The sequence below is a fragment of the Mastigoproctus giganteus genome, chromosome 11 (genome assembly GCF_048544385.1).
Source record: "Mastigoproctus giganteus isolate SK-2022 chromosome 11, ASM4854438v1, whole genome shotgun sequence".
Classification (NCBI taxonomy): domain Eukaryota; kingdom Metazoa; phylum Arthropoda; class Arachnida; order Uropygi; family Thelyphonidae; genus Mastigoproctus; species Mastigoproctus giganteus.
The window spans coordinates 49,131,749-49,151,451 of NC_143585.1; the positions used below are offsets into that span (position 1 = coordinate 49,131,749).

The 19,703-nt window shown below is 37.6% G+C and overlaps 1 protein-coding gene across 1 annotated transcript; it reads left to right on the forward strand.

Annotated features, from left to right (window-relative positions):
* Positions 1-1,461: 1,461 nt before the first annotated feature.
* On the forward strand, positions 1,462-14,389 carry LOC150077997 (uncharacterized). Its single transcript, XM_090385412.1, has 5 exons — positions 1,462-1,540; positions 1,733-1,858; positions 7,553-7,746; positions 13,692-13,786; positions 14,233-14,389. Coding segments are annotated over exons 1-5 (480 nt in total). The 5' UTR covers positions 1,462-1,476; the 3' UTR covers positions 14,234-14,389.
* Positions 14,390-19,703: the final 5,314 nt, after the last annotated feature.

The window sequence follows — 19,703 nt, forward strand, 5'->3', positions numbered from 1 at the left end:
CGAACGCAGTGGTTATAACCAACGTATTCAACGCAGCAGATGGAAAAAAACCACTTTGAATCGCATCACTGAAAAGACGAACATTTTTGGGCATTGCCAAGCGAAACAGACATCTAACTGCAGTGTTGGACGTAGACTTTTCGCAGACATAATAAGAAAAAAAAAATTGCTATTCTTTTTTTAATCCCAACTGCGCCACTGGATTTACTAAATATCTGAACAGTTAAACTAATACGCGGGGAACTCAAGTACCGTAGTGGAACACGGTATAATCACCGTCTGGAAAAGAATTTGTGTTCGAATTCTATGAAGGACGGAAATAATTTTTATAGGCCTTTTTCAGAACTTGGTCTCAGGATAGTGCACCATGTTTTTTTGCATGGCAATTCCCGTTTTTCGTTCATGAAACAGCAAATCGACTGCAGATTACCTGAAATTTACTGATTTTCAGACATGGCACAATATGGTCTAATTTGCTGATGCGCCCAAAATCTTTGCTACAACAACAACAAAAACAACAGAGAACCACACATTTTTCATTAAGTAACTGGAAAAATAGGTTAGAAGGAGTCATATAACTGGATACTGAAGAAACGCACTCCTGTGTTAGTATTTTTAATAATGCGACATAATACAAAATAATTAGAGTAAGAATTTAAATTTAATTTTTCTTGAAGTTCTTGGTTTTATAAATTAATCACTATTTCCCAGCCCCCCGATAACTCGATAAACGCTTTATAAACGAAAGTAACCAATATATATTTTTTTTCATAACCTATTTCTCAGTAAGAAAAAGATTACAGAAAATTAGCTGTGAAATATATCATTATTTTTTTAATAAGTTTAATTGAAGTATCATGATTATATCCATGCTCGAGCCGCGCGCGCGCGCACACACACACACACACACACACGGGTCAAGATGGAATATCTGGCTAAAGCACTTCAATTGCAGAATGAGATGATTTTGTTTCTTCAAAAAATAAACACAAAAAATAATACAATTGTTCAATTCTTCTAAGTATATTATTATAATAACGAAATCCACACAATATCTGTTATTAATCTTGCATTCTGCTTTGTGGATGTGTATATTTATTTGAATACAGTGCCATTACCATTGATTGAATTATGCGAAATACAAAAGGTTTTATTTCATTATTCAATGCACGTCGTATTAATTAAAGGTATTGCCAATGCATTAAAAAACAGCATTGCCAATACAGCGCAATAGGTCAATATGCTTTCATGTAATATATTTAATACACGAAAATGAGTCAAGGTCTGTCTCTGGTTAATTCGTCATTCATACTGATACGCATGCGAAAAAACCTATGTCGTGCAAAATCTTCATTGGCTGCTAGATTATTCACATTGATATAAAAACGCCATTTCAGACTCCATGAAAAGAATCCAGGGAGCTCTTGGAAATCATTTAAATTCTTTGACTCGAAGATAATTTCCGAACGATCCACCATGAAAGGAATCATAGGTTTAGCTGTTTTGATAGTGTTCTACGCTCTGATATATCAATGCGCAGGTAAGTCAAACTTCTTTGGAAGTAACCAGTGTTTCAGGATAATCAGTGAATTTGTTATTTATTATGTGATTTTGTCGATATTTATTATGTGATTTTGTCGATATTTATTATGTGATTTTGTCCTGTGCTAATATCACAAAACAGAATTCATTGCAGTTAACTATACGTTTGTTTTATTATTATTCATTGTAGGTGAGGATCCTCTCACTGTTCAATCATGTTCCCATCAACACTGCCCTGAGAATCCGGGTTGTTCCCCTGGTCATCCTCCTTGCAAAGTTAAATCCGGAAAAGAATACTGCATTCTCATTACTGGGAGTAAGAAATTTGTAATTTTATTCATAAAGAAAAATGACTGATCTTAATTTTGATAATTCCTTTCTTAAAATAATTAATAATTACTTACTTCAGACCGCTTTGATATCATTGTATATATCTCCTATACGAGTATATTTAAATACTTCATTTAGCAAGATAGAGGTTTAAACGCTCAGAGAAATGCATAGGGAATTTTATCCGTCCGTTAATTTATACACTTCACGATAAAATTAACAGAACACGTAGAAAATGTATTGTAATTCTATCAGCTTGCGACAACCGAGACAAAATTTGGTATGTTGGTGTACCGTAGAATAACAGTCAAATTAAGAGACAACGATAAACTTCGGAAAGGTTTAAAGGATATTTATAGGGATTTTATAATAATTACCAAAAACGTCACATTACAAAAGTCGATGGAAGCTGCTCAAAAATATGCTAACATGATATCAGGACGGCGTATGATCTCTCTCCAACGGCTAAACTGGCCTGTCACCTGGAACAAGCTTGATATAAGAGTGTCTACAAGATTATAGGGCAACAAATGACATTCTTCCACCAGCGCAGGAATTCAACGTTGACTGGTCACCAAATGACCGCGTAATTGGCTTTTGGCGTACAATGCGATGCTCAAGGGTATCCCAACCATGTTCAACCGGATTTAAACCTGTTGATCGTGCTGGCCACGGCAGTCGTTGGATATCTTCAGTTTCAATATATTTCTCCACCACATAACTTTCTGTATAGTTGCGTGCATAAAAAGAAAATCTGGACTAACCGCACTCCTAAAAAGTCGCAGATATATTTCGAGGATTCGTTATCGGTACCTTTGCGCAGTTACCGTACCCATATCAAAAACATGAAGAGGAGGGTGCTGCTATTGACCTTTATTCTGCCCCATGCGAGAACGCCGCCTCCTCCACCCTTTCTCTGTTGTTGAAGGGATTTTACGACATTCCCCTTTGTCGCAGAGAACAGATCTGTACCGTATTTGTCAGGGCTCCAAGTCACATGTATTCTCTGACACCAGTTTCGACGAGTTCCGCGGTGGATTGAAGTTAATGGGATACAAACCAGTGACTTCCCTGCGTAGAGTCCACTTGAATTGAGCCTTCTTAATACGGTCCGTTGGAAGCGTTTTAACCTGTGGCCGTAGAAACCTGAAGACACAGTTGATGACAGGACATCATAGAGTTCTGCCTTGCTGTTAGAACCTGACAGCAGTCTGTTCTGGTTTCGTATTCCTGTGGCGACCATTTTCCAGCTCTTGTTATAATGGTTCCCCTCACCCGGAAATGCTTTCATTGTGCCGAGAGGATACTGAGTTACACATTATGCCAAAGTAGCACTTCCCCTGAGGAAGCCGTGCTTTTAGTTGTCCAACGGCCCACCATTTCACAGGATCATGTAAACGACGATGACTTGCCATCGTGTGTACTGGAGATGGGGATATCGCACTGGGTAAGCCAAAAGACGGCAATGAAGTGATGTGATAGCAACCCATTTTTATAGGCATGAATAATTTGCATAATGTAAGGCTCTGTTAGGTGGTAGATCGATTTATATTGTATACTCGCAATTTGCATCCTAGATGCATATTATATCAAATATTCTCATTAGGCAACACTGTTCACAATAAAATATTCATGAAAAACATTGTGTTCTGTTAATTTTGTCGAGTAATATATTTAGAAAATCTATGCACAACGGGTATAGGGACGCAGCGGTTTTCGATTTTATTTATTTGTACACGTAAGTTTTTTTTTTTCTCCTTACATTTGTTAAATTACATATATTAATCATTCTGAAAAAACTAAATTTCAAACACTGTTCTTTGAACTTTGTCATCCTTAAACAAGTAGAATTCATTTCAACGTGTTCACCTGCAAATGCTTTTATTTTATTTATTTATTTTTTTTTTATTATTATTACATACAAAACAGGGCGGCACCTCTAACTTTAATCGGTCTATAATTACAAAATTTGTCTTTAGCTTCCGTTTTTTGAATAGGGAAGATAGAACAAGATTGGATTTCATAGTGATATCTCATGAAACGGATAGGTTACAAAAAGTGTAAAACTTTAGGCATTAAAACGTCGAGACTTTTTCGAAAATGTATGTGGAATTTGATCTGGTTCTTTAGAATATTCTTTGCTTTTTTTTTTTTTTATTAATCTTTATATCTCGTAAATCCTCGTATTTGAAAACGTTTTGCTGCAAGGGAAATGTAAAACAGCACATTCTGGTTACAGGTAATGGGAAGCCATTTAAATTATTTCGCAAGAGTATTTGATGGATCTCTTATATACTCACCGTTCAAGTGTATTGATCAAATAACTCAGGTCTTAGTTGATCTCAACGAGGTGATCATAAACCAAAATGGTTTGATATCATTATGAGATTTTATCCTGTTGAGAAGTGAATTTTTATACTTCTCATTCAAAATAGTTTTACATTATTTCTTTGTTTCTGGTTAAGCTAAAGTCATTATATACAAGCGAAGATTTTGTTTTGATAAATTTGGAATGAAGTTTGCCTAGACATTTTGCCAACAAGAAGATCAGTTCATAATCAAACCAACATGGGAATTTAATATTCCTTTTATACTGATATGGAACTTTCTCACAAATTATTGTCATTAAGTCATTGAAGAAGGCATCTATCGATGCACTGACATTTTCAAAAGCAGGTTGTTCTATTAGAGTAAATTTATTCGAATCTCAACTGAGTAGCTGATCTCAGCGAGCTTTCTTGATGTAGTTTTTGACGTTCGTCGCTGCGAAACGATTTCAAATAATTTAGATAAAGCGTAACAGCTTTGTGATCGGAAGGAAGCAAATTATTAACTACTTTCGGAGAAATTATTTAATTTGAAAAGACGATGTCAAGGGTCTATTAGAAGGGATATGCATGGACGGTTCAGATTATCTATCGCAATCTGGCGAGATATCGTCAAACAAATCTTATAAACAACAAACCAATGAGTTCAATATCGTAATTGTTCATAGGTGTTCTTTATCTTCCACCACAATTATGAGCAATAAGAGATTGCGGGAATTTTTGACTAGAAGAAATAAACCTGTTAAGAGTAGAAAAATATCCCGATCTAATTACTTTAATGTCTTTGTGGTATAGAAAGAAGAATCCACTGCCTCTACAGCTCCTGACCCGTCTAATGATTGTAACGTGGAACCTTGGTAAATGTGTTCGCTTAGCCATGTTTCTGTAAACGCTATGGTATTGTAATCTTCAAGAAGTTGCATGTCAACAGCGATCCTTATATTGCAAACAATATTTTGAGCATTTTGTTAATAAATATAGAGGCTTGTATCAGGAGATTGATCAACTGAAACTTGATTATTACTCAAACATGACTTTACTAGTTTTCTTATTACGAATGAGATTTGGATCGAACGAATGGATTAACGTCCCTTCAGGCCCCTGTGTTAGACCGATAACTATATGCACATCTCTGGGTTCACAGGTTATACAGAAAACAGTGCAATATGATTATTTAAATTTAAGCTTTCGGATATTAACCAAGGTATTTAAAACATCCCCAAAGTTGTTAAGGATATTACCTTGTGTAGTGTCTTGTGATAATCTCGAAACGAAGAATTTCTGTTTAATTGTAGCCGTGCATAAGTTGTATTTATAACTTCTACTTTTTAAAAAGGTGTTGATAATTTATAGTTTTTTTAAATATAAATATTCAGTGCATTCCAGTTTTTTTAAATATTCAGTAAATTCCAGTTTTTTTAAATTCAGCGAATTCAGTAAATTCCAGTTTTTCAGTAGAGTATTTGTTTTGTCCGCTAGAGAATGAGATGGAGAGCGTTTCCTATCTAATGCAATGGGTGTTTTACTTTGCAACTGAAGAGTATCGATTGTGTAGTTCTATTATAATCTGTAAATTTCATTATAGGATCAGGGAACACTATGATTAAAGAGGCCTGTGCGCTCTAGATTCATTATAAAACTAAAATTCACTCTGTGTTATAGTAATTTTAGTTTCATCGGTGGACCTTGTCCAATAATGAATCTAATTGCTTATAAGCAATAAGGTAATCAGTAACTGTTCTGACCGTGTGGGCGTCCCTGAGTATAAACAGAAAATGTATTTTGATTTACTTCTAGTTCCACTTTTTCAATCGATCTGTTTGTAAAATCGCTTATATCAGATGCATGGGTAAGTTCTAGATCTATTTGTTTCACAACGGTAGTGAAGTCGAGATTCATCAGTTCAGCTATCTCCATCGGTCTGTCTGGACAAGCAGGTAAAATAGGTGAATGCATTAATACTGCATCCATACATTTGGTAACAGTGGGTAGGTCGGTGTTCTTCATTTCAGCTTTTTTCTCCGTTTTATCTGAACGATCATGTAGTTGTTTTATATTAATTCGTGGGCCTTCGTTTGATACAGGGCTTCATGTCAGGAATGAGAGCGATCATAAGGATTGTTGTCTCCAGTAGGAACAGTAGAAACGATAGCTTTTAGGGGAAGGGTTTTTAGGTGATAACCACATCTTGAATGCCTTAAAGTTTTGTTCATCTCTTAAATGTTGTATTAAAATTGGATGAACAATTTTGATTTCGTTTAGGCCATTCGGGATAACTTAAACTCAGATTATAGGACTGTCTGGATGGCACCAAGGTATGGATGAAATAGAGGAGATATCAGATCAATTTTTATTTTTCGTTGAATCCATCGATAACTTTCTTAAAACTTGTATATTTCTTAGTACTGAGTTTGTTTGTATTAATGATTTTAATATGCCTTGATTTGTATTATTGCATTCACTAATTTATAATCTGTTCCGTCAATTCTAGCTTCATTGGTTGCTGGTTATTAAGAATTTTATCAAAAGTGTTCCGATGGTATTTCGCATTTTCAGACAATTCTTCCAATTATGATTACATGTGTAAAGTAGAGACAGTATTTTTCTTCGTTGTTTTCATACAGCATCCTAAAATGCTTGAATTCAATTAAAATAGAATCCATCAACGATTGATGAAATTAATTTATTAATAATTAATAATTAATTTATCCTCGTAGCTATCATCTAACTTTAAGAATTTTGGATTAAGAATAATATTATCTAGATAGTCGTTTGTATCTGAGGGTTTCCAAAGAACGAGGGGTCTACTGAAATGTTTTCCATCAATGTGGTGGAGAGAGAGAGAGAGGTAAGATTTTGATTCCTGCTTGCTTTGCAACGAAACATTTTGTGTGAGGCTTGATTTTTAATTCGCATATGTCACATCCCTAAACTGGAGGCAAAATGTTTCCTTTAGACAGAACATCTAAGGTGATCGTAGGCTTGTATATGACAAGATTAAAATGATTTTATATCCTTCATTTTCGCAAACTCTTAACTTCAGAAACAATAGATGTCAAGATATTGTTATAGATATTTTAACAAGAGAAATAAAAAGAGAATTTTAAATATTTTTAAAAGAGAATTACATCGCAGAATTACATTGTACAATGTAATTCTCTTTTTAAAAACTTCCGACGTTCTGAGGATGACAATAGATTTAATTTTTTTGGAAATAATCTAAACTTCTTTAAGAATACTGAAGGAAAAATTCATTTTACACACATTTTCTTGAAGAATGCAACTCATCGTTTTGTAAAATTCCTTAAGAAATTTAAGTTATAACTTTAATTATGTTTCCTTTTGTATTCCAGTCGTGAACAGAGTACTTGGAGTTATATTAAGTATCTTAGGAACTGTTCAAGCGTGCCCAACTAGTGGTGGATCATGTACCGACTGTCAAGTAAAAAATATTACGTGTAATGGAGAGCCGTGTGAAGGGTTAGACTTAGTTATCAACTTAGATTTAAAAGTGCTTATTTGTTACGAACTCCCTGCTGGACTTGAGGTAAGCATTAGATTGTACTTTTAATCATGTGCTTTCTGTAAGAACAATTTAGCTTACGATACTCTTCTTCCAACTTTAACACAAATTAGAACTATGCTTTTGATTAAAATTTTATATGAAACTTTGAAATTGTCTCTGACATCGACTGAGATATTCCCATATTTGGGAAGTTAAAAAGTATGTATTTTCGGAAAAAAGCAAAATTACAGCTTTTATTTTGGAAGGCTCGGTGCATCCTTTAACGTATGAAGCTGTCCACAGTCGCGTCATTCCTAATCGTGAATGAACCCATATGATATGAAATATTATATACAAAAATAATAATAAAGAGGCGCGGTAGCCGAGTGGGTACAACGTTATCTCAACAATTGGAAGACCTGATTTCGAGTCCCTTCTTGGCAAGAAACAATATCGCGAAAGTTGCACAATTGGACTTCTCTCCCCAAGGTTGAAGTGAGGGTTGAGGAGAGAAGGTTGCGCGATCTCGTTCTGCTACAAATAACTAAAAGCATCATTGAACTCAAGCCGCAGTTTAATAGGTCCAACTCCAGAACAGGAATTAAGAAGTGGAATAGAATCATTGACCCAACTGAATTGAGTGTGGCTTAGGTTAAAGTCACTCTGCTTTAGGTTCAAAATCTGTTCGAAAAGTCGGCAATTGAATCCGAGCGAAAAGTGGGAGACTATTGTCATTTCATATGGCTACCACAAATAAAGGGCAAAACCATCCAGACCAACCAAATGCAGCTTTTTCGACTACAAGTGCACTAATCGCCATCCATAGGAAAGGTATGCCAACGCATGAAGTGTATGCGTTATTGACGGGATTCGAACCCAAGGAACGACGTTAACGATATCCCTGCTCTAACGCGTTCACATAAAATGGTAAGTACCAAAGTGCACAACAAGTGGTCTCTATGATTCTCAAGAGTCCATATGACACAACTGTTGGGAATCTGACCAGAAAAGCTGTTCAAAAGTTGATTAGAGGTCCAACTCCAGAATCGGGCCATCGCCATGAATATTCTAATAAGGACCTATATGTCCACTCTAAACTGGTGTTCAGTACATTCAGAAAATAAAGCTCTACGTGGAAACCGGTAAGCAACACAACCAGCTACTCCGGTTAAACCAAATATTCAACACTGACCACGAGATGGAATTCTGACAAGGCAAATGCAAAATTCCATGGATTGCATCTGAGAAAAGGAATTAAATTTAAGAGATGACGACTAACAAACAGATAGAAGCAATGATAGAGAGCAATTATATAACAGCAAGTATATACCTGGGGATGATACAAGCTGAACATCTAACAAGATTTTAATAAATAAGAAATGAAAACAAAGTTAAACGGAGGGAACAGAGTCAAAGCCATAAAAGCGTGCACCATACGAGTACTAATGTACTCCTTTGGGATTAGAGATTTGACTACCAGCCAGCTGGTATAGACCATGAGAAAAAGCAGATAATAATGATAGACATCTGCCATCAACATCCGATATCGGCCGTCGAGGGAATAACAATAGGCCGGGAAAACAGGAGAATTTGGTTTACCAGACCTCATTGAATAAATGAGTAAACCAATTAAAAACCTAAACGAATACTTGCAGCAAAACACATCGACAATCAACCAAGCCACAAGGAAGACCAATAAACGACACACTCCTCTTACCCTCAACGATGAGACAGCACCCAATTAGACGGAAGAAGTTGCAATATCCAATTAGACGGAAGAAGTTGCAGAAAAATATCCAGTTAAAACTGTCAGCCTCAACTACTTTCGAGGGCAATTTGTTCCAACTATCAAAGACTCGCTGGCTAAAATCTAACTTCCTACAACCTAAGGAAAACATCATGCCCTGTAATTTTAATTTATGTCTTATAGTTCTGGAATTATTTAGAACAGTGAAAATAGGCAAATAAGCCAATCTATGGCAGGCATAACACTGAACTTCGTCAAGTCTACACAAATAAGGAAAATTACAGCCCAAGGTACACTACCGAGTCTCTTTTCCTCTAGACCGAGACATTTGTGCCCTTCATCTAAGAAACCAAGTAATCTACATCAGGAACTACAGAAAATATACCAAGGACCTCGGATTGACAGATGACACATGTCGACGGTGCCACCTTGCTCGAAATATAATCCAGCTCCCCACTTGGCGATGCACGATAATCGCAGCATTCATAGCGACAACCAGATCGCCAGGATAAAACATAAGGTAATAGAGAAGAATTATCAGTTTATCAAAGAAAGTAAACCGCATTATAAGTACGAACTCTTAGATATACTAAACACCCCTACTCACAAACAATGCTGAGACGGTGCCATAACAATGGACAAGACGATCCCACACAACAGTGTAGACATAACTCTAATCGAAAAGGAGGAAATACCTTCCGAACTAATCGATATAGCATTGCCCAACGCTAGCAACCGCCAAATCTCCAGAAAACTCAAGAGGAAAGTTCAAGAAGTACATAGATCTTAGACAGGAGGTCAAAGAGATGTGGCATGTGGAACAAGTAACAACCATCCCGATCATCGTGTCAAGCATCTGCATGGTGCTAAAGAACTTGGAGAAAATGGCGATCCTGAATAACGCTAATATAGTCAGACAGCTCCTCGAACAATAATAATTGAATACCATGCACCTCGTACTAGTACTCCTCCCGGGAAGAGAAAAATAACACTAAAGAAAAGGAAAGCAAGAGATAATAAAAACAATAATAATAGTAATAATCCTAGGAGCAACAGTGGCGAAATGGAGTACAACCATTCAGGTCGAGAACATCACAACCAGGACAATCCCCATTAGAATAGGAATCTTTCAGGGTGCTGCTCTCAGCCCACTATGGTTCTGTCAAGCACTCAACCCGTTAATCACCATGCTCAACGGCAGCAATTATGGATATAACACAAAGAAAGAAGAAAGAACCTGTACACCCTCACCCACCTGATCTATATGCATGACATCAAGCTCTACGCGGTAACCGAGAAGCAACTCCAGCAACAACTCCGGATCACCGAAGAATTCAGCAAGGACATCAGGATGCAATTTGGTCTAGAAAAATGAAAGAACCGCACGCAGCACTAGGGAAAATTAGATGGCCGAAACTACCAGCTGCTGACTGGTAAAGAAATCGACGCTATGCAAAGTGTTGGAGCTGAGCTCAATTCGGGTTAAGGGATTCTCCAGCTGCACAGTTTCCATATGTTTGGCTCCGATATTATTCCAGTGTCATTTTGGCAGTTAGTGTGAGGCGACTTTCCTTTATAAGGTTTGGCAGTCGGGCAAAGTTCAGTGCGTTTGCCATCGCAGTTTTTCTTTGCTGGGGTTGATGATGATGTTTATGTGTGATCCAACGAAGGAGCCAGTATTCGGAGGAGTACACACGCTTGATATATTCTTGGGGGCTGCAGATGCCCATATTTCTGAGGCGAATAACACGAAGGAGTACACAGCGGTTTATACGTACCGCCGAGTCACATCCAGATCCTTAACGTGAAGTAGTTGTTGTTTGGAAATCCAACGCATTTTGCAGAATTTTGTTATGAGCTTCTCAATGTGGAGTTTGAAGGTCAATTTGAAATCGAAGACGACTCCCAAGTCCGTATGTATATTTACCACTGGAAGGAGAATGCCATATAGAGAAGCATGGACTTCAGTGGGTTGGTGCGTCAAAGAAAAGACAATTTGTGCTGATTTAGCAGGATTATTAAGTAGTCCAAATTGATGGAGATACGATTCTAAGTAATATAGCTTTTGAATGACCTTTTCATTAATTTTTGAGATATGTTCGACCAGGTTAATCTGGGTGTGTAGCTTAATATCGTCAGCATAACAGATTATGTCTTCTCTCTCTTGCACAATGCCATCAGAGACTCAGAAGCCTGCTGAAAGCAAAACTGAACGGCGGTAACACAGTTAAAGCTATAAACACCTATGCAGTCCCTATGCTAACATACTCCTTCGGAGTCATAGATTGGACTAAACCGAGTTGGAGGATATCATGAGAGAGACAAGGACAATGATGACCAATATCCGCCAACACCACCCGAAGTCAGCAGTGGAGAGTCTAACAATAGCTCGGAGGGCCTGATAGACCTGATAGAGCAACAGAAAACAGCGATAGTTAACCTGAAGGATTACTTCGAGAATAACGCAGCAGCGCTCCACCAGGCCATACGAAAGATAGATAAGTGGTATACCGCAGTCAACCTAAGCGAGGAACCCCCTCCCGCCCAGACGGTACAAGAAATGAAGTTAGAAAGATGGGCAAAGAAGAAACTCCATGGCGGACACTACAATGACATCCATCAAGTTCACATCAATAAAACTGAATCCAATGCATGGCTTTCAAGCGGGACACTCTTCACCGAGACTGAAGGATTCATGCTGGCCATTCAAGACCAGGTAATAAACACCAGAAACTATAGAAAATACATCGCAAAAGAGATCTGAATGTCAGATGACACATGTCGACGATGCCATCTGGCCTCAGAAACTATCCAACACATCACCTCGGGGTGCCAGGTGACCACCCGGACTGAGTACAGTCATAGACACGACCAGTTAGCATGGATAATACCTCAGAAGCTATCGAGGAAATCCCAGTTGACCAAAGAAAGTGTACCCTACTACAAGTACGAACACAAAGCAGTACTAGAGTACTAGAAACCCACAAGCTGTATTGGGACCGCGCCATAATAAGGGATAAGACCATCCCGCACAATAGACAGGATAACTCTTCTCGGCAAGATGGAAAATTCTCTCTACCTGATTGACATAGCGCTGCTCAACATTAGCATTGTTCAGAAAACCCATGAGGAAAAGTCGCAATCCTGAACACCTGTAGGATAGTCAGAGATTTTCTCAGCCAATAGTAATAGCAGACATTACAATCACTCTGTGTACTTGGTAGCAGTACCCGTCACAGAGTGGAATCCCTCAATCACGGAGAAATAATATAAGAGCAAAAATAATAATAATAATAATAATAATAATAATAATAATAATAATAATAATAATAAAGCGTACCGTACTACAAGTACGAACTGCAGGCAGTATTAGAGATCCGAACAGACAAGATGTACTGGGATCGCGCCATAATAATGGATAGGACAATCCCCCACAACAGATAGGACATAACTCCTGCCGACAAGAAGGAAAAGGGTACCGATCTGATTGACATAGTGGTACCCAACCCTAGCAACTTGCAGAAAAACCCATGGAGAAAATATCAGGAAGTACACGAACCTGACAGGAGATCAAAAAGATGTGGCATAGGCAACAAGTAACGACCATCCCGTTTATTGTGTCAACCACAGGTATGGTGTCAAAGACCCTACAAAACAACCTAGCAGCAATAGGTCTTCCAGCGAACACCTACAAAGAACTCCAGAAAGTGGTAATCCTGAATACCTGTACGATAGTCAGAGAGTTTCTCAACCAACAGCAACACCAGACCTAACTGCCACCAACCTGTGTACTTGCTAGAAATATCCGTCATGAGGTGTAAATATCCGTCATTGGGAGTAAATAATATTATTATTATTTACTCCCAATCAGGGAGTAAATAATAATAATAGTAATAAAAATAATAATAACGGGAAAAAGCACTGCTCAGTATTCTTGAAGACTGGGCGTATCACCCACTGAGCAACTAAAGCATCCTTTTTTAATGCAAATTTAATAAACATCACCATGACTTCGCGATACAATTAACAAAATTTTCGATATAATCTATGTTTTAGACGTATAATTTGTAGTGAATTAATTTATGTTTCTTTTTAAAATGTGTGCCCATAGAATAACGTTTTAATTACTTTTATTTAAGCAATTCAAATATTTTTGCTATCTTCAAGGAAAGTATGTTTAAATTCAATTATGTCAATTAATTCAAAGTTATTTTGTTTTGTTTTTTTTACTTTCTTTTAGGGTTTATTCGACCTTACTGTGCGCATTTTTGTTGGCGTGCTCGGTATTATAAAACTGCTCCTTTGTTCCATCACAATTCCATTGAATTGCATTTGGTAAGTAAGATTTTGAGTCGCCTTTCTTCTATCCTCCCAATGAATAAATTTTTAGTATCGTCGTTTTATAGATGCCCGTTATTTAGCACCTTCCACATTAAACCACGAACGTTAATTTGATCATTAATTTCAGTATATTCATTAAATATATACATTCAATAATATTTTATGTGCATAATTTTTTCCCAGATGTTTAGTCCCAATTAAAAAAAATTGAGTTTTTATTCTTTATGTGGCATACCTTTTTAATAAGGTGTGTAGTGAAGACTACTATATGAAATCATTCTGGAATTACTTGCCAAAATGATAAAATTCTTTTAAAAATGGAAAGCTCAATTTTGATAGCTGTACATTTAAAAAATACGCAGCGTTGATTCACTGTTCAAGTAATTTAATTTTATTTTTGTTAATTGATTCATATAATAACACGAGTTCTTTATTTACAGATTTCCCGCAGATAATTTGGAGTTGAATTAATGGTGACATAAAGCCAATAAAGCACTACATGATTTTTAGAGCCAATAAAGCATTATATGATTTTTAGAGCCGGTAAAGCACTACATGTATGATTTTTAGAGCCAATAAAGCACTATATGATTTTTAGAGCCGGTAAAGCACTATATGATTTTTAGAGCCAATATAATATTATATGAGCACGGATATTTACTTTTGAAGAAGGAAGAACATTATTGCACATATCACTAGAACGAAGAACATTATGCAAATATGCTTTTCACTGTTCATTTTGTTGTAACCATAAAATGTTATGCTTTAATTAAATTTTCAATTTCTTCTCATACGTAATCCTTATGTGACTTGATATGGATATTTTGAATTAAAATTGCAAATAAATATTTGAAAAATACGTTTATTTGGTTTACTCTCAAAATGCCAAGTTCATTTCAGATCTCTCTCTCTCTTTCTTTGCGAAAAAGAAGCCACAATCCCAAATCATAATTATTATTTTATATCTTTCTACATTATTTATACAAGACAGAGTATTATTAATTTAAAAAAAAAAGTTAAATTTATATTATTAAATTGCTCTAGAAGTTTAACAATTTATTAATATGATGGTAATTTCTGTATGAAAAGGTGAAGGATAATTAAGGTTGCAGAATGTTCTAGATGTAAAGAAATCTTTATAAAAGAACTCGAAAACATTACTTAAGAAACTTTGCCTAAATTTATATACTGCTTTACCAAATTTCAGCAAAATTTCTGACGCGTTATCTAATCCAATCGTTAAAACAAATATTAACAAATTCATGATAATATTGGTAGCATCACTCCAAAACCTTTGAATAACACGTTTAAGTCTCTGCATGCGCTGAAGAGAAAATAAGAAGAATATTTTCAGGGCTTTACAATGAATGTTACTGCAAATTCTCAACATGATATACCACATCAGATTCTAGTAACTACCGATGTGTCACGTGTGATGCTATTTTGAACATTAACAACTTTGGTGACAAACTGTCACAAATGGTAGCAACTTTGGTGCACGGGGAAAATTGCCCAAATAAGTGATGATTATGTGATGCTCATAAACACTCGGCTGAATATGCTTATTAATGAGTTTAATCAAATTCAAGCCTAAAACTCAAGCCTACTTGAAGAAATACAACTCAAGGTACAAGTAGTTACAAATAAATTCACTGTAGTCTACAAACAATCTACAAGAGATCCCAACCTTCAGAATGGCAAAGGAGTTATACCAAAGAGGTACCAGCATATTGTGATGGTCAGCAAAGTTTGAAGCAACTCACTAATCAATTGAATAGCAACGATGCATGTTTCAGTTAAGATAACTCTTCGAAATCTGGATCTAACATCACTGGAGACAGCCACTCAAAGACTCCTCTGGCAGCCCTCTCTACAGTATCGACTCTAAATAATACCCTACCTAAAATCTAAAAGCAGACAATCCATACTGGAAAGGGTCTATCGATACCCACATTTGCAGAAGTATGCAAAAGCCCAAAAGATGCTCATAATATCCAAAAGATCCCACCAGCAAGGCTTACAAACCGCACCCACTCCCTTCCAAAGTCTCATCTCACCGATCAACATGTACACTCAAAAGAAACGGGGATGATATATTCAACCTATCAGAAAACGCTATGTGGAAGAGAAACGGGGGAAAAACAGGTGCCACACAACTAAACTCAGGGGAATCACCCATATTTCTACAATATCACAGCGCTCCAGACTCGTGGGCAAATCTTTGTTTCTCGACTGGAACCAACAGCTAAACCAGGCAGCATTAAGGCCATGTTTGCAGAACTTCATGGAATAAACACTGATGTGAGACAGAGAAGAACTAGTTAACCAACATAGGCGCCTTTCATCCTTATCTACCGACCAGAGGTGACGAGCCTACCATGCTGGATCCAAGGCTATGGACCACTGGAACTCTCATCAAACCCTTCCTAGATCAGACGCTAAGAACCGCTATAAACCACCAACATCATGACCAAATGCAATAGCAATTAAAGCTACCAAGCTGGCAAGTCAAAGAAATGCAAAAGAATTCAAATAAATCTGCTGAGAACAAACTTACTATACAAAAACTAAATGTCCACATATCAATCAATCCAACTACCAGCCGTTTATAATGTCAATCCCCAAGGCTACAAACCGGTCTCGAATATCCCTGTACATATCACAACGCACAGTAGACTAATGCAGACCCAAAAAAGAGATTTTCCACCCGTACGAACTCCGTTTACTATAGCTCCACCATTCGAATTGTCTTTCGAAAGGCAAAAAGTATATGTAACAAGATACTGTCGAACAGCTTCTGCTCTGGAAAACCCTAGATAATCTCTGTATCGCTGAAACGTGACTTGGGACGGGCGGGATTCCATTTCTGTGCTCCCCAGGCTGATTACCAGATGCTCTGCTCCTGTAGAGTGGATTGTAGAGGAGGCGGATCGCAATACTCTACAATACCATCCTCATTCATCGGTATATTCAGTGGTAACCCATTCCCTTGCATTTGAAACTGACATGGTGTCCCTCAGAACCCAACATAATACTACGCATTCAACACCCAACAAATTTCTGGCATTTACAGTGTTCTGTATTTCTTCACAGTGTACATATGTCGCAGATGTGTGAAACCACAGGTGGCGCCCGACCCTAACACTATGCACACTATCTACCTCAAGTTCAACACCGATCTGATAGACTTATCAACCGTATACCTTCCACCAGGCCCAAACAGTGATATCACTGAAGATGTAATCCACTGGCTAGTAAATCACCTTGAAGCTAAAGCAGGACTTGTCGTCACGTACGTCGACCTGGAAGCTGCCTTCGACTCAATCAGCATTCCCCCCGCCTGTTCACCTGTTCACCTCCTAGTAAATTACTTCCGTATAAAAGGTGACAGGTTGTGGTTTATCACGACCCTACTTTCTGACAGAGTCATTCTTCTTACGGCGGACAAGATATAATTTCCAGAAAAATCGCTACGGATAATCCCCAAGGCGGAGTCCTTTCCGTACTTTTATTTACTACAGTCATTATTCCGTTTGTGCAAAGTTAAGTCATTCTTCCATTTGTTAGTGATTTTGATCATTATTCCGTTTGTTAGACATTGTTAATCATTATTCCGTTTGTCCAAAAATTCCGTTTCTGCATTATTCCTGCAGTCATCATTTCGTTTTTGTGCAACATAATCTGCTATGCTGACGATATCAAGCTACACACCCAGATTAACACCGCAAACATATCTTAAACATCAATGAAAAGATCAATCGAAAGTTACACGACCTAGGATCATATCTCCATCAATTTAGACTACTTATTAATTCTGCAAAATCAGCCTAAATTTTCTTTTCTTTGATGTACCAACCCACTGAAATCCAAACTTCTCTAGATGGCATTCTCCTTACAATGGTAAATACACATATGGACTGGGAGTTGTCTTCGATTGCAATCTGACCTTCAACCCCCCACATCGATAAGCTCATAACAAAATTCTACAAAATGCGCTGGACTACCAAACATCAGCTACTCCACGTTAGAAATCTGGATGTGACTCGGTGGTACGTATACACTTCTGTATACTCGTTCGTGTTATACGCCTCAGATTTATGGGCATGTGCAGCCACCACGAATATCAAGCTCGTGTACTCCTGCGAATACTGGCTCCTTCGTGGATTACACATAAACATCATCGTCCACCCCGAGCAAAGAACTACTTCGATAGCAACTCAACTGCCATAGCAACCGAACTTATAAGATTTGCCCGATTGCCAAATCTTATAAGGGAACGATAATAAAATGTCACCGGAATAATCTCGGAGCCAAACATCTTGGAACTGTGCAGCTGGAGAGTCCCGCAACCCAGACTGAGGTCAGCTCCCACACTTATAGCTAACCCTAATAGACTAGCCCTTAGCGACCGTTTTCTTCCCATGCAGATGCTCACCACAGTCCAAGCAATCGACGGAGACCTCTACAAATTTGCTAAGGATTGAAAATACCGGAGACATATCCTTGATGGTCTAAACTCAACCAGGTAAACTGCCCAGTAATGTGGACAGTATAATAAAGTTAAACGGTATGTCTGTATAATATTGCATATAATGTGAAAGGTACTGTATAATATCATTCATTGTGAATAATTCAACTGAAACTTATTAAATTGTTGGCCTGGGGGATGAACCCGAATCTCGAACCCCGTCCATACTCAAGGCCTTTGTCCACCAGCCAATGTGAAGCCCCTGGTATTCCAGGGTAATTGCTGTGATGGGTACATTGTATACATCCTTTTGTACACAATAAAGACTATATGTATGTATATACTTGGCGCTCAACCTTACAGTAGGCTGCCTGTACCATGATTATCTGTTGCTTAAGTATCTTTGTAGGCAGCCGTACAAGTTTATCGGCAAGTGGGCCGCTGTTAGTCTTCCGAGGACGCTCGCCCACTACACGACATCGAACGCTCCCGCAAAGTAAATGGAAATGACGAGGAAATATTTTTGGTCGCTGTTCACTGCCGCGACTGGGGGCTTAAGAAGAGGACGCTAGCCCTCTTCTATAAGGCAAGCTTCTTATCAGCAATAACATACGCATCAGGAGTTTGGTTCCAGAAGGGCGGTCACAGCAGTAAACAAAAGGAAGCTAGAAACTATTCAACGTTCAATCCTACTTACAATCTCAAGAGCCTACTGTACTGTAAGCACCCACGCTCTCTAGGTCCTCTTGGGCGCTCTCCCCCTGGACCTGTAGATCTTCCGATGTGGGTTGCTTTATCAACTATCCAAAGGCAGAGCAATAACTTGCCTAGACTACACAACTGATCCTGGGAACGATCGTAAACTCGAGAAAAAACTCCTTCTCACCTACCTACAGCAGGCCTGGCAAACGCTTTGGAAGATTTCGACAAAAGGGGAAGTCACCTGAAGATTCATACCGGATAATTAACTAGTGTTTCCAAAAGCCTATATTGGTTTTCACCGGGACTGCTGACATCCTACCTACCCAAGGGAAACGGCCCAATAAGAGAAAAACTCTCCAGTTTCGGTTTGAGTGACACACCTCTCTGCCCCTGTGAACAGCCAGACATGGGAGCACCTCAGGCACCACTGCAAACTATTATTATTATTACTATTATTATAATAATTATTATTATGTTTATTTTCTCATAAGAGTCACCCGCTTACAGCTATTAACCAGGGAGTGAACATTCATATATACGAATATAAGTTATATACATAATTATCTATTTTTAATTTATACAAATCATCGTCTTTATAAATTATACAAATGATACATTGTCGAATTAATTACATTATACGTATCATTGCCTTATATTTACATGACAGGCAGATAGAAAGAGAGCACAAGCATAATTTGCAATTTTACAAGGAATTAGAGAATGTTCACATCTACACCACTC